Raw genomic sequence first — 15,403 nt, forward strand, 5'->3', positions numbered from 1 at the left:
ACCTGCCCCTCTGTTCACCGTCCCTGATGGGCACAGCCCCACTCGCTCTCGGGGCAAGCTGGGGCCAAGGCCACAGAGGGAGCTGAGCTGTACCGGGCGCTGGGCCCTGGCCAACGCCTCAGGGAAGGAGCCTTGGGCAAAACAAGATCAGCTTTCTCCAGGGGAGCGGATGGGGCAGGGCGACTGTCTGGGTCACAGCCTGGGGCTGGGGGTCAGAGAGAAATAGTGAAAAAATAGCAGCATTTATCCAAAGCCTTATCCAATGCCTGGCTTTAAAGGCACCGCCTCACTTGACAGTGGTCTTGTGAGGTGGGCATCATTTTACAAATGAGTAAACTGAGGCACCAAGGGGTTATGAGACTTAGGGACTGAGCCAGGTCGGGACCGGCTGTCTCCTCCACGGCTCCCCGACTTCTGCCCAAACTGCCTCCGCGTTCTCCTAGCTGTCAGATGCTGTCAGCACCTGAGGGTGACAATGACACGCCCTCGGAGAAGCAGAGAATAGAAGGAACAGGCTTCCTTTTGGGGAGTTTCACCGGAACATCACCCCGGGCGGGTCAGAGCAGAGGGACCTCAGGCCACCCAGAGAGGCAGGAAGGCCCGGCCCGCAGTCTCCTGCGCCTTGTTCAGAAGGAATGGCGATGGGACCAGGAGGCCAGGCTCTGGAGCCCGAGGAGAAGCCGGTTCTAAACCCCACTTGGCTACCTTGTAGCCTGACTACCTTTCTGTGTCTCAGTGGCCAAATCTGTAAAATGGGGACAAAAATGGTGCCGATGTCAGAGCTGTCACGATGACTGAAAAAGATGGTGGAGGCTGAGAGCTTAGCAGAGTGTCCAACCCATTACAGGTGCTCAGTAAATGAGAGCTACTGCTCTATTATTATTATTACTAATTGAGCGAAATACTGTATCCGTACAAGGGGTTTGGGCAGCCCTGGACCAGATGAAAAAGGAGAATCCTGGTGGTAAGGGGTCTTGTGGGGGGACCTCAACCAACGAGCTTCAGGCATTCATGTCCCACTGGCAGGCAGGGTCCTCCCCGGGCAGCCTGAGGCCCTCGGCCTGAAACCACTGTTGGTCACCCCATCCCGCTGGCTCTGACCACGCCCTGCCTCCCCGAGGCCTGCCTGCTTCTCCGTGACCTGGGGTGTTGGGGTCCCGGGACATTCCTGCTAACCAATGGCCATCGGTGTGATTCAAGAGCCAAAGCGTCTGTCATGTGCTGACCAGTCAGGGGCCAGAGGCAGGGCTGTGGAGCCCGCGGTAACTCCTGGACCTTTGGGGGAGGCCACCTGCCTGCTCTTTCTCAAATTGTGCCCCGACACGTGTAGCCTCTGCGCTCGGCCAGCAGAGGGCGCTGTCGCACGCAGCCGGGCCCCGCGGCCGCTGCCCGTACCTTGTTGGCCACTGTGTACTGGTAGGAGTACCGCTGCTTGCCACTCTTGTCTTCGTAGACGGTGGGCACGATCTTCAAGATGTAGTCGTGGGAGGCGAGGGCTGCGGGAAGGACACAGCAGAATGAAGCAGGGGGTGGCAGCTCTAGGTCATTTCAACCTTCCACCGGCAGGCGTGGCTGGCATGGCTGGCGATTGGGGGGGGTCCGGTGGGGGCTCAGCCTCCACATTCTCATCCCCGAACGCGTGACCCCGCTTCATCTTCTCCCTTCGACACCAGGCACTGAAAGACTCCACCTGTCAGGATCGTGACTCCTGTATTTAATATTAAAACCCGGGGAACAGCGCAATGCAATGCCCATTCACAGGGCAGCCTACGGGGTGGGTGCTGGGCCAGGCCATCTGCCAAGAGGAACTGTTACGTAAAAAGAACCGCGTTACATAACCGGGTGAATAACGTGTTTCCGCGCATGGGGGCAGGGAAGGCTCATGCTCTCCACATGCAAAAATACATAGAAGCATTTTCTGGAAAGATACCCGAAGAAGGATGACCAGCCTTAGTCTCTGGGGAAGGAGGCAGGATGTGAGAAAGATCACATCTCACTGTGCACCCTCTGGTCCGCTTGAATATTATGACATTTGAAACAAACCGGGGCGAGGTTTTAAAAAGAGAGAGCCCACCAACCAGAAAAACGTCACCTAGGAAGAATTAGCTTCTTTCCCCATTTTCAGTGACTGGGAGATCCGTGCTCCCCCCCCCCCCCCCGCCCGGGCCCTGTCACGGATTTCACGGTAACGGTCACCTCCACCCCCTGGATGGGGAGGCCGCGGGGGGCAGAGGCCAGCTTGACTCAGCTCCGAGTCCCCAGAACCCGGTGCCGGGCCTGGTACGGAGCGGACAGCGGCAAATGCTTATTGAATGAATGAACGGATGGAGGGATGACTGGTCAGAGGCATGAATGGGAGAGCAGATGAATCAGCTTCTGATAAGCATGAGGCAACCGGAATCCAGCAGGAGCCTCACAGAGCGCTGGCCCCAAGCTGCCAAGTGGCACCCGGGAAAGGTATGCGCTCCCTTGGGCCTCCTGGGATGCTGAGGGAAGAAGCCCAAGGACCCGTCGATGACTGCCTTCTGGACTCTCCAGTCAGGGCCCCTGGAGCTGGAATAACACAGAAGTGCGGACCTGCGGGTTCTAACCCTGGTCTCCTGGCTGAGTCAGCGCTGAGCCTCGCACTCATCCTCCGTAAGGGGCGGGGGCGGGAGGTTGGGGGGGAGCAGATGGTGTGCACGGCCTCATCCTGCTAACGCCAAGTCTCAGGACGGAAGGGACAGCGCTGCCCGGACTGTCTTCAGACCTGACCCTCTGCAACCCGAGATGAGCTCTGCAGCCTCAGGGCTAAGCCCACGACGACCCCAATAGTCCTCGGCTGAACCCTGCGTGGTCCTCAGAGAGCAAAGCACTGGAGTCACCCAGAAAAGGCAGACACCTGGCTCACCGCCCTCCCCCCCCAAAGATTCCTGCTCAGGGGGCCTGGGGTGGGGCTCAGAGCCTGTCTGCATTGTAAACCGGGAGCCCACATGCGAAATACAGGGCTCGGATGCCCGTCGCCCCGGGGTTAGAAACCTGAAGGCCTGACATCACACCTGCAAGGGTGCCATGAAGCAGAAGGGAGGTCACCGGGAAAGGGGGGTGGTGGGAGGAGGAAGAGGGCGAAGGGGCCGGACATAAGGCGAAGGGAGGAGACTGGACTCTGGGGGCTGAGCTGTCAATGGAGTCCACAGACTGGCCTATAAAGCCGACATCTCCTATAATGTCATTAACCGATGCTTACAAACAAGTTACAAACACACTGAAAACAGTTCTGTTACAACAGGAGGGCATGAAGAAAGGACATAGAGACCACTCACAAAGCCACCAGGCACAGGAAGCCGTGGGTTCGCATTCTGGGGTAGAAACTAGGATGGATACATAATTTGTTTGTATTTTCTGAAAACAGGATCATACTGTACCTTCGTCTAAGAGCTGGACACCACAGACACCAGAGCGGAGGATATACGCACTGTCATAGCCCCTGGCACGGTGCCTGGCACACAGTGGGTGCTCAGTGACCGTTTGCTGCCTGGATGCCAGCGAGGCTCTGACACACGGCGGTCAGTGGGGGCCCGTGTCCCGCGGCGAGGCCACGTACCACGTACTCCACCAACCCCCCCCCCCCCCCCGGCTGGACACAGATGCTGCTCCTTCTCTTCCCTCCTGTAAACAGTGACCTAATGAACAGTGTTTTCCTAAGTCCTCAGACACTTAGTTATTCCCTCGACTGACTTATTTCCTCCGCTTGCTCTCTCATGTGCACAGCTGACGATGCAGACGCAAGGACCGTTTTTGAAGGCTTTGACACAAGTTGCCCGATGTCCACGACAGCACCTCACACTCCCACACGGATTCCCTCTCGGCTGACCCCTCCCAGGGGCTGGCAAAGGCCCACACACCCTCCTGCCCCTCACACATCTTATGATGAGAAAGCGCAAACACATAAAAAACCGGGGACCGTATAACGAACCCCCGTGTACACATTCCCCAGAGTCAGCAAGGAACAGCGACCAGTTTTGCTTCATCTGTGCCCCACTGCTCTCCCGCCCCCATCTGATGTTGAAGTTAATCCCCGACATCACATCAAGTCATCCACAAACATTTCAGTTATGTCTCCCTCAAAGATAAGAGCTCCTTGAAAAAAACAGCCGCCGCCGCCGCCACCACCACCACCACCACCATGCCATCATTACAGCTCAAATATCAACAGCCAGTATCTGCAAAGAGAGGGGGCTGAGCCAAGAAGAAAAACAGGTTTGTTCCTTAGGAGGAGTGGGGTTTACTGCAGATAAGGTAATCAGGGAGGGCCTCTCTGAGGGGGCGGCATTTGCGCTGAACCTGAATGACAACAAGCAGCCCCAGTGGGAAGACCCGAGGGCACGGGGACCCCCAAAGGCCAAGGCCCAGCAGGGGGACCGAGTTAGAGGAAATAAAATCCAGCGTCTGCTGCCCGACCTAAGGCATTTTTCTTGCCACGAGCTGAGCTTTCGTTAGCTGTAAGGTTTTCTGCCCACACCCTCTACTGGCTTGCACCCCTCAGGCCACCTTGAGACAACACGCTGCCCTTACACAGACCTATGACAACTACCCACCATTCGTGACATTCGCATGAACACAAGGGGGTATGTGGCTGCTCGGACGCCGCCGGAGGCAGCACCCATGGGCGCAGAGCGCTGGGAAGCCACTGGGTAACGTAAAGCAAACACCACAAGCACCAGCGGCATTACCGGCCGGGTGAAAAACGAGAGGAGACGTTTCCCAAGAAAAGACGACGCCTGAATTCAGCCTGGCCGAGCTGGCCGACGGCACCGGCCTCCGACACCGCGGGGAACACTGTGCAACATGCGGTTATGCAATAGGCCGAGCACATGGCGCTTTGAAGAAATGGCTTCTGTGTGTGGATGGACGAGAACTCACAGGGGCACAGAGAACGAACAGGGGGCTCCTGGGGGGCAGCTCATGGGGAGGTGCCTTCTCTTGCTTAGATTTCTGATTATTAGAGAGTAGAATGTTTTTTAAGAAACAGTAAGAAGCCCGGCCGGTGTGGCTCAGTGGTTGAGCGATGGCCTATGAACCAGGAGGTCACGGTTCGATTCCCGGTCAGGGCACATGCCTGGTTTGTGGGCATGATCCCCAGTGGGGGGTGTGCAGGAGGCAGCCGATCAATGGTTCTCTCTCATCATTGATGTTCCTATCTCTCTCTGTCCCTCTCCCCTCCTCTCCGACATCAATTTAAAAAGAAAAAGAAACAATAAGAAAAGCCTGTGGATGAACAAAGGTGAGCTCAGGTGAGGCCATTAGAAGAGGCCAGGTAACGTGCCCTGCAGGACCCAGGGGGCGGACAGGCCTCCCGGCCGGTGCTGTGCACGGGTCCGAGGCCCTGCGCGTGGGCGCACCCTGCGTGTAGGCGGACGTGCTTCGGGCCGATGTGTGAAGACGGTACTCTCTTTAATCAGCGCCGCAGTGCCGGGGAGCGGAGGCGGGAGAGGGCTCGGGGTGGGGCATCTGTGGGTGGGAGGGGTTCAAGCAGGAAGAGGGGGTGGGGGAGGTGGCCCAGGTGGCCAGACCTGACTGAGCTGCCCACAGACCGGTTCCCACGGTGCCACGTGGTCTGGGATGAATTCTGGCTCTGCTGTCACTCCCTGTGGGACTCAGGTGACTAGCTCAACTAAGGACAATGACGTGGCTGTCAGGACAGCAGTGACGCCATAGTGGCTGGCATTCACTGCCACTCACTGTGTGCCTGGGGCTGCCACACTTTCCCAGCAGGTCACTCTCCCCTTTTCTGTGAGATGGGTAATGCCACCTCCCCCCAGGCCAGCTGTGGGGAGGAAGCCAGCAGCCTGGCTCCCAGTGCGGCCTGAGAACGGTGCCCCCCCCCCCCCCCCCCGGCTGCTGGGGTCCCGGGGCTGGAGGCGGCTCCAGGCGGACACGTACGGTTGGAGGTGAGTCTGTCCGCTCCTCCGAGCGCATTGAAGGCCCCGTGGACATTCTGCACCTGCGGAGAAGCACAGCGAGGAGACCTCAGGAGGCTGCTGGCTCCAGGCCCGGCCCTGGCTGTGAGGGATGGCCACGTGCAATCCGGTGCGGGACCCCGTGGTCTCTGTGTGTGCTGGTCTGAGTAAGAAACAGCTGGGCTGGGCTGGGCTGGGCCTGCTGGGGGGCCCTCTGGGTCAGCAGCCAGGACTCTGGACACTTCACCACGCTCCCCGTATCCAATGGCGTGGGCCCGAGCAGTCAGGCCGAGGGGGCCGCGGGGGGAGTGGGCGGGCTGGTCTGTGGAGCCGGACAGATCTGCTGGGAGACCCCGGACAAGCGGCTTCTCTGGTCCCAGCTCCACGTCTGTAAACTGTGGGCGCCCTCCCCCCTCACAAGGCTGCGGACAGAGAGGAAGCGCCAGCACTTAGTACTCGCTCAGTACAGCGAGGCCCTTTCCCCAGGCCCCAGGTCGGGACCGAGGTCCGAGGCCAGCGTGTGCTCAAGAGCAATGAACTGGAGAGGCTGTGGACGGAGCAGAGGATCAAAGGGGGCGACCCCTCTGGAGGGCATCGCTCTGCGCCCAGGAAAGACAGACGGCTCGGGGGACACAGCCCCCGTGTGCCCATCCCAGGTCACGCCCCCGTGGTGTGGCTGCTCACCTGCAGCGTGTCCCCGAAGGAGAGCTTGTGGATGACATGGGTCATGTCCGGGTTCTGGGGCTGGGCCGAGGCACTGTGCGTGGACACGTGGAAGTTGCCGGGGACCTGGGGAGAGAGGTGAGTGCCAAGAGGTCGGTGGGCTGACTCCAGGGCGGGGGTGGGGGGGGGCGCAGGGCTTCCTCCTGGAGTCAGACACATTTGGATTTGGACCCAGATCAGTCAGCCCACGATACTCTGAGGAGCCACGGCCCCCTTCTGAGCCCCAGGTTCCTCATCTGCAGACGGCGGCAGTGACAGAGCTACCAGAGGGGCTGCTGGGGGATGGGGCAGAGCATGCCCGCTGGGCACCTGGCACAAGGCCGTGGCTCCAAACACCATCACCTCCCTGGCTGTGGGCTCCGCAGTGGGTGAGGGGATGACCTTCAGGCTTGCAGCCCAAGGGGCTTCCTCAAATTCCAAAGCAATACCGACCCTCTTAGAGCAGGAAGTGTGGCTTATTTTGCAAGCGCCTGTTTCAAACACTCTGGGTCTCTCTCGGGAAGAGTCCTGTCTTCACTGGGCCTGAGCTGGGGGCTGACATGGGAGGAACCTGGCCCACAGGACGTGGCCTGGCCTCGGCAAGCTCGCAGTCGAGTGGCTAGCATGGAGCCAGGGCCCTGGGTCCAGGGAGCTGGGAGGAGGAGGTGCAGGCAGACACGGGTCCCAGGGTGAGCGGGAATGGCAGCTCGGTCAGATCTCCCGGGAGGGACACGTCGCCTGCTCCAGGGGCCCAAGGACGGCGACAGAGCAGCAGCTGAGCTCCACACACAGCCAGGCTGGCCCCACTGCCCAGCGGGGGCCCTGGCATGGTCAGCAGCTACTCTGTGTCTGTCTCCCCCTCAGCAAAACGGGGATGATAACCACGAGGGCTCCTGGGGATTCAATGAGGTGACGCGTGCAAGCCGGTGGCGGTTGTTCTGGGCTGGGTTAGAGGATGGGTGTGTTTATCGTCAGAGCCGAGAGAGGACCCTCCTGAAGAGGGCACAGCATGTACACAGCCAGGGCCTGGGCAAGAGCCACTGCGTTTAAACGTATTTTAAATGTGCCTGGCTGGCGTGGCTCGGTGATTGAGCGTCGACCTATGAACCAGGAGGCCAGGGCTCGATTCCCCGTCAGGGCACATGCCCGGGTTGTGGGCTTGATCCCCAGTGGGGGGGTGGGGAGGGGCGCAGGAGGCAGCCGGTGAGTGATTCTCTCTCATCATTGATGTTTCTATCTCTCCCTCTCCCTTCCTCTCTGAAATCAATAAAAAATATATATTAAAAACACATTTTAAACACCACTTTTACTTCTGTAAGTAATACCTGGATACATCCGCATGATAAAAAATTCACATGACATAGTCAGGACCACAGTCCCCGTCACCTTCCACCCCCGGAAATAAGACGCCCGTGGCGACTGGCGTGTCCTTCAGGGCTCCTCTACATGGTGCCCTGGGCCCCGTGGACGTGGGCAGATTCAGAGTCGTGTTTGGAGGTGTTTGGGGCCGGGGCCTCACGTCCCAGAGTTAAGTGAGTCCAGGAGCCCGGCTCCTGCGCATCTGCCACCCGCTGCCACCCCCCGGGCTGTGACTCAGTGACCCGCGCCCCCTCCGCACAGAATCCATCACAGGTGGCTGACTCATGCCGGCACACACTGGGCCGGAGAAAGACAAGTCGACGCTTTTAGAGCCTGTGACTTAGGAACCTGCGTCAGTGCCTCTGATGGGTTTTAAAAATACAGAGAAGCCAGGCCCCCGACCCCCCGCCGATCCTGCCCGCCTCCGGGGGCGCCGGGTGAGTAAGCGGGGAGTCTGGGCTGCCGTGCAGCTTGAAACATGGGACCTCTGACCTCTGGCTGCTGGCCAGCTTCCTGATGGAGAGAGGAGGCCGCGCGGCCAGTGTAAGCCTGACGCCGCGAGATAAAGGGTGGGGCCTGCCGTGCGCTTCACCCGCCCGTCACCACGGCGGGCTTTCTGATCCCAGCACCCCTTGACTGTGAGCCCCTCAAAGGCATGAGCCATTCACCTGTCAAGGGCGGGGGGCAGAGGCTGGCCCAAGCTGTGCCCTGAAGTGAATGGACACACTGGTCACGTCACGTGTGACCGAGGTGTGGGCAAGAGGAAGCAACGGGGGACCAAGGGGAGGAGCGGGAGTCCGGGGGCCGGGATGCCTGGGTCGTAACGCTTTTCGGCTCGTTACAGCTCGTATATGTCGTCTCCCTCCACCAGACGAAGGTCACCAGCACTGGGACTCCGCCCACCCATTCCACGCTTTGCCGCTGAGCTGATAACCTACCCTGGGACTTGGAAGGTGCTTGATAAAATTTTTTGGAATGAATGAATGTGTAATAGCCCACTTAATCCTCACACAAACATTGTGAAGGGAAGGGGATCATTAGATGGTTATCATCACCCCACCCTCCACCTAAAGATGTAAAACCAAGGCTCAGTGGGTGAATGTCAAGCTATGAACCAGGAGGTCACAGTTGGATTCTCGGTCAGGGCATGTGCCCGGGTTGCAGGTTTGACCCTCGGTGTGGGCGTGCAAGAAGCAGCTGATCAGTGGTTCTCTCTCATCACTGATGTTTCTATCAGTTTCTCCCTTCCTCTGTGAAATCAATAAAAATAGTTTTTTGGAAGAAAAAAACAAACAATAAAAATAACGGAGCCCTAACCGGTTTGGCTCAGTGGATAGAGCGTCGGCCTGTGGACTCAAGGGTCCCAGGTTCGATTCTGGCCAAGGGCATGTACCTTGGTTGCGGGTATATCCCCAGTGGGGGGTGTGCAGGAGGCAGCTGAATCGATGTTTCTCTCTCATCGATGTTTCTAACTCTCTATCCCTCTCCTTCCTCTCTGTAAAAAATCAATAAAATACACAAAACAAACAAACAAAACAACGGAGGCTAAGGTGGGACTTGGAGGGCGTTGCTTGGCCAAGAGTGGATGGAGCTGGGATGCAAATGCAGGGCTCAGGGCTGACAAAGCTGCCGTCTTCTCACCTCCACTCCCCCCTCCCCCCCTGGCCTGCTCCAGCCAGCAGGGGCTCCAAACCCCAGGGAGCCTGGATCCCCCACGCAGACTCTCAGCAGGAACTGCCAGGCCCCTGGGTGTTGACCCCACTCGCTGGGAACACCTGGGGGAGGCGAGGGGGTGCACAGCTCCACCAGCGGTTTCCAGGGAGGCAGAGGACCGGGGGGGGGGGGGGGGGGACCGCACAGATGGCTCTCCATACCTTGTTGATGCTGAACTGGCCCTCGAAGCGGCAGCCCGCCCCGCTGTTCAGCGGGATCTTCATGGAGTTGTCAATGTGCCCCACTTCATGCCTGCCCATCTCATCCTGGATGTCCAGCCCGACCACTGCGGGAGCCAAGGAGGGGAGAGTCACAAACAGCCGGAGAAACGGGGTGAAGGGAGAGCCCCCTCCCCCGTCCACTCCACAGACAGGCGGGGCTGGGCTCAAGGTCTGGGGCCCAGAGTCACAGAGGGGAAGTCAGCCATTGGAAGAGGAGAAAGTGACTCTGGACTAAGAGGGAGCCAGCCGCCCCCTATGCTCCCCTCCCCACCCCCCCATCTGCAGCTGGAAAGGACGAGGGGAAAGAAATGGGGAGGCAGCAGCTAATGGGGCCAGTGATGGGGGACTGTGGGGTGCAGGGGGCAGCAGCTAATGGGGCCAGTGATGGGGGACTGTGGGGTGCAGGGGGCAGCAGCTAATGGGGCCAGTGATGGGGGACTGTGGGGTGCAGGGGGCAGCAGCTAATGGGGCCAGTGATGGGGGACTGTGGGGTGCAGGGGTGACACTCTGCTAGGTGGAGGCTGCGGCAGGCAGCAGAGGGCCAGGGTGAGGAGGAGGTCTGAGGCCGGGCCCTGCCGGCCTTTACCCACCACCCACCGTGGCAGAGGCTCTTCATCTCTCTAGGCCCCGTTTCTTTCTTGGGAAATGGGGTGACAACAACGCAGCCTTCCCTGGGGAATCACGAGCTCACACAGCTCATCCATATCGAAAACGCTCAGACAGGGTCTCACGCCCAGGAGTGGCAAGTGCTTAATGAGCTTCAGCACTTCCTGTACCTCAGTCAGCCTCTGGGTTCCCTGGTTAAACCGGCTCATTCATTCATTCATTACTCATTCATTCATTCATTCATTCATTCACACCTTCCTTTACCCCCATGCCTGTTCCTCCAGGCCCGCCCTGCAGGGGCTCAGGCACTTTTTGGGGTTGCTCAGTACACTAGATGGGAAACCTGGGGAGTCCTGGTCCTCGACTCCAGTGTGACTCCACCACCTCTGTGACTCAGCTTCCCAGCCTGGAAAATGGGCAGGCGCATGCCAACTGCTTGTGCTGAGAGGGTCCAAGTGGTGGTGGTGGTGTGCCCATAAACTACAGAAACGCAGGCATTTCCCCAAGAAGAATGCTAGGACGGAGGTTGCCATGTAGAGAAGGGGCAGCTGGAAGCAACATTTCAAGTGAGCTCATCTTAAAAGGGAACCCTGATTCCTCAGTGGAGACAGGGACGTGGACCCGGGCCCATCCGGAGAAGAGAATGGGATGCAGCCCTTGACGAGGCTGCTCATGGGTCTGCAGGACATGGGTGTGAGGCTCGCGCAGCGGGTCCCCGTTTGAGTCAGCAGTTCCATCCCGGAGGCCTGTCTCCCAGATGCACACGTGACCAGGCGTGTGCAGGGGGCTCTCCGGGCAGCCTTATTTGAAACCGTGATAACTGGAAGCAGCCCAGCTGCCGTCGACGGCGCCTGGTCAATGCAACGGCCTCCTCAGGAATGCCGGCGGCAGGGATGTGGGAGGGGCCGCGCAGGGCAGGGCTGTGGCCACGGGTGCGGGGCTGCACCTGGGACAAGTTACCTAACCTCTCTGCACTCCAGCCTCCATGTCTGAGGAGGAGGAAAAACTAAAACAGCACTTACTATGCGCTAGACACGCCTCGAGGTGCGTTTTAGGTAAGGATGTTCCCTCTGGACATCCCTGTGGGGCAGGTCACCTTGTCAGACCCATTCTTTGGGGGAGACACTGAGGCACAGAGAGGTCAAGTAACTTGCCTGAGATCTCACAGCTAAGAAACGATGAAGCTTGGATTGGAACCCATGGAGCCCACAGGCCCTTTAGCACACCTCGCGCCTTAACACAGCCCAAGTGTTCCGGGAGGGGCCCGGCCCAGCCTCCGAGCTGCAGCAATGCTAGCTGTGGTTACTGTTTTGCTAATCCTACGAGGCATCGAAGAACAGCTCCAAGATATCAGCTGGAAAAAGAAGCCCCAAAAGACCCCATACAGTTGGGTCTCAATGATGGAAAAGGAAAAGAAAGAATGTTGACAGGCAGGCTGGCAGACAGACAGACGGACACAGAGGTGGGGGGAAGGGTCCCCACTGCTGGCAGAGGCCACCTCTGGGGCGGGTGGCAACCTGGAGAACATGTATTTCTTTTACTTTTTTCTTGATCTACTTCTGTATTTTGAACATGTATCTTATTAAGAAATTTAAAAAATATGTATTCCTATATTAGTTGTGTAACCCAAAAAGCCCATCGTTTGAAAAGCAGGATATGAGACTGCACATGCAGCATGAGCTCAGCCGGGTGTAGAAATGTGCGGAAGGGAAAGCCAACGGGACGGAACGGCCTGGACCGCCAGCCGAGGCTGTCGCGGGGGGTGAAGGATGGGCGATTTCTTCTCTCACTGCGGCTCCGGATTTTCCAAAGGTACAACGATGAGCACACATTTGTTTCCCTATAATATAAACTTGCAGTTCTTTTTGAAAAATTCCAGGGTGTGGGGCTCCAGCAGGAGCCACGGGGTCGGGGGATGGCCCCGCAGAGGGGTCGGACCCCAGGAGCCAGCACGGCTGCCGCTGGAGGTCGCTGGCCCCTCTTGGGCCGCTGCCTGGAGCTGGGACGGAGCCTAGAACCACATCCCTTCCCTCCCCTGTCCCGCTGGCCCCAGGCCTCTGGCCTAAGAATTTCCTTGTTCCAGAGACATGACCAGTTCCTGAATGAGAAGCTGCCAGATGAGTTATTTTTCTAAGAGAAAGAGGATAAAATAAAAATAAAGCCGACCTATTTCAACAGGTTCCCTGGCTTGGGGCCTGCTGTGGATTCAGGATTGTGATGCAACTCTCAGCAAAGGCAGTAACAGGGCGGACCCCCTATCTTTGCCTGCAGACCCGCCCGATGTGCTGCCCTTCAATAGGAAGGAAGGGGGTTATGTGCCAGGCTGGGGCAGAGGAACTGCTAGAACCCCAGTCCCAGAGGGAACCCCCAGTCCACTCGCCTACAAGCCTAAGAACCAGCTTACCACATCCTCTCAACAGCTTCAGGCAACAGATAGCACCAAGCCCATTTTACAGATGAGGAAACTGAGGCCGGAAAGGTGGCCTCAGCCAGCGTCACACAGTTTTATTGACCAAAAGAGCAGAATCTGATGCCACACACCACTCTTCCAATGCGTTCTGTCTACACAAATTATTCACTCTCTTGGTTGAAACAAATGGAACAAACAAAATAGAGTGTGAAGTGAAAAAGGAAGTTTCCTGGTGGCTGCTGACAGCTCAGAGCTGCATCCCTTTCCGGGTGACTACTCTTGGCTGGTTGGGGGTCCCCTCGCCTTGAGATGCTTGGAGGGGTTATATGACCCCCACCCATCACCCACACCCCACCCTGCAGCCGCTGGTCAAGGATATCAAGGATGCGGATAATAACAGCCCGGCCCTGGCTACCAGGAGGGACCACCCGCGGTGTCATTCCCACGCCAAGCATCTCTGCGTGTCCTCTCACCTCCCTGACGCCCTAACGCGTTCCTTCTGAGAGTCCTCCCTCAATCAGCCATTTGCAGGCAACCTAACTCCGCTTCTCCGACCTAAGAGACTGCACCACCCCGCCCCCCCCCCCCCCCCGCCCCATCAACACACACGCGCGAACACACGGCTACTCTCCAGAGGTAACCCCCTTTAGCAATTTCTTGCTTTTTATCCCAGAAAACCACCAAGTGCATTCACATGGGATCACATTCTCCCCCGGAGTGTGGAGAATCCCACGCCACGTGTAGTTGGAGCCTGTGCTGTTTGTTTAGCTTGGTGACGGCGAACCTAGGACACGCGTGTCCGAGGCGACACGTGAACTCATTTTTTTGGTTGATTTTTCTTTGTGAAATGGCATTTAAATATATAAAATAAATATCAAAAATATACGTCTTTGTTTTACTATGGTTGCAAAGATCAAAAAATTTCTATACGTGACACGGCACCAGAGTGAAGTTAGGGTTTTTCAAAAGGCTGACACGCCGAGCTCACAAGGTTTGCCATCACTGGTCTAGCGGGTCCCAGCTGCCTGGCCAATCGTGCACCCGAGCTCTGCCTACACGGAGGGGGGGCGGGGGCGGGGCGGTGTCCTGCTGGGGGGAGGGCTGCTGGGAACACTCACGGTCGCAGTGCAAGTTGGGTAAACTGATGTTCAGGCTGACGTCGATCTTGCCGCCGCTGTCCTTGTCCGGGTCATCCACGTACAGCTCGTTCACACTGCGGGGGACAAGCACGGAGCCTTGGCTGAGACGGGGGCAGGGGGCCGCCGGGGACCCCCTGGCGTGGCGACTCCTGCCCTGCTCAGGTACAGGCCAGCGGGCTCCCGTCCCACGGCCGGCGATGGCAGGTGCCCTCCGAAAGCTGGCCTCGCATTGGAAGGGGGTGGGTCGAGGCAAGAGCACAGGAGTCGGACTCAGGCTCCAATGCCGGCCCTGCCTCTCTCTGTGGGAACTCAGCAGCTGTCACCTCTTCCTCTGTCTTTTTTTTTTATATATATATATATTTTTATTGATTTCAGAGAGGAAGGGGGATGGAGAGAGATCGGCCGCCTCCTGCACGCCCCCTGTTGGGGATCGAGCCTGCAACCCGGGCCTGTGCCCTGACCAGGAATCCAACCGTGACCTCCTGGTTCATAGGTCGCCGCTCAACCACTGAGCCACACTGGCCGGGCTCTTCCTCCTCTCTTGAGCGCCCCTCCCGCCCCGACTCTCACAAACCCTGGGCGGGTACCGGGTCTGAGAACACTGGAGCGGTGTAGCAGTGTCTGTGGCTGCTGCAACGAACTGTCAGAAAGTTAGTGACTTAAAAGTTAATGGCTCTCCTGGAGGTCAGAGTCTAGGCGTGTTCTGCAGGGAAGAAGGCATTTTCCTGCCTTTTTCGGGGTCCGGAGGCCGCTCAGCTCGCAACCCCTTCCTTTCTTCCTAGCCGGCCCGTGGCATGTCCTCCCCTCGCACGGCCTGCCTTCCTCTGAGAAGCCCTCTGTGCTTTCGCCCTGCCCACCTGCGCGACCAGGGTCACCTTCCCATTTCAAGACCCCTGACATAATCATACTATAAAGTCCCTTTGCCGCGTGAGGTAACAGCCCCCGGGTTCAGGGACGGGGAGGGGACACTCTGGGGGAGGGCACAGTGTCGGGCAGGTGGCTCGAAGGACAGCCAGGACACCTTGCCGCTGGGGACAACAGCAACACACTGGGGTCCGCGAGCGACGCTCATCCATTCAACCTGTACGTCTGAGCACCCGGCCTGCCCGGCACTGGAGGGAGAGGACCCAGACGCCGTGGTCTCGGCCCTCCAGGAGCTCAGACACCCCTGCCTCCTGGGTAAACAGCCAACCAGGTGACTGCCTTGATGGAAAGACATGGGGCCCCCCCACCCCCAGAGGGACAGGTGGTGTGGCTGCCCTCGGGAAAGTGGCTGGGAAGACTGCTCTGAGGAGGTGGCCGCTGAGGTCTGAG

At 58.5% G+C, this 15,403-nt stretch overlaps 1 protein-coding gene across 5 annotated transcripts in view; it reads right to left on the reverse strand.

The window, feature by feature from the left end:
* Positions 1-15,403, reverse strand: part of ERGIC1 (endoplasmic reticulum-golgi intermediate compartment 1) — an 85,191-nt gene that overhangs the window by 16,276 nt on the left and 53,512 nt on the right. For 4 of the 5 annotated variants that reach the window (XM_036313334.1, XM_036313336.1, XM_036313335.1 and 1 more), the window contains 5 exons: positions 14,069-14,163; positions 9,875-9,999; positions 6,624-6,728; positions 5,923-5,983; positions 1,396-1,496 (listed from right to left, as the gene is read on the reverse strand). In XM_036313334.1, coding sequence (XP_036169227.1) covers positions 1,396-1,496; positions 5,923-5,983; positions 6,624-6,728; positions 9,875-9,999; positions 14,069-14,163 — 487 coding nt within the window. The remainder of the gene's footprint in view (positions 1-1,395; positions 1,497-5,922; positions 5,984-6,623; positions 6,729-9,874; positions 10,000-14,068; positions 14,164-15,403) is intronic. The other variant, XM_036313338.1, reaches the window with a different exon arrangement.

Source organism: Myotis myotis, unplaced genomic scaffold (genome assembly GCF_014108235.1).
Source record: "Myotis myotis isolate mMyoMyo1 unplaced genomic scaffold, mMyoMyo1.p scaffold_m19_p_6, whole genome shotgun sequence".
Classification (NCBI taxonomy): domain Eukaryota; kingdom Metazoa; phylum Chordata; class Mammalia; order Chiroptera; family Vespertilionidae; genus Myotis; species Myotis myotis.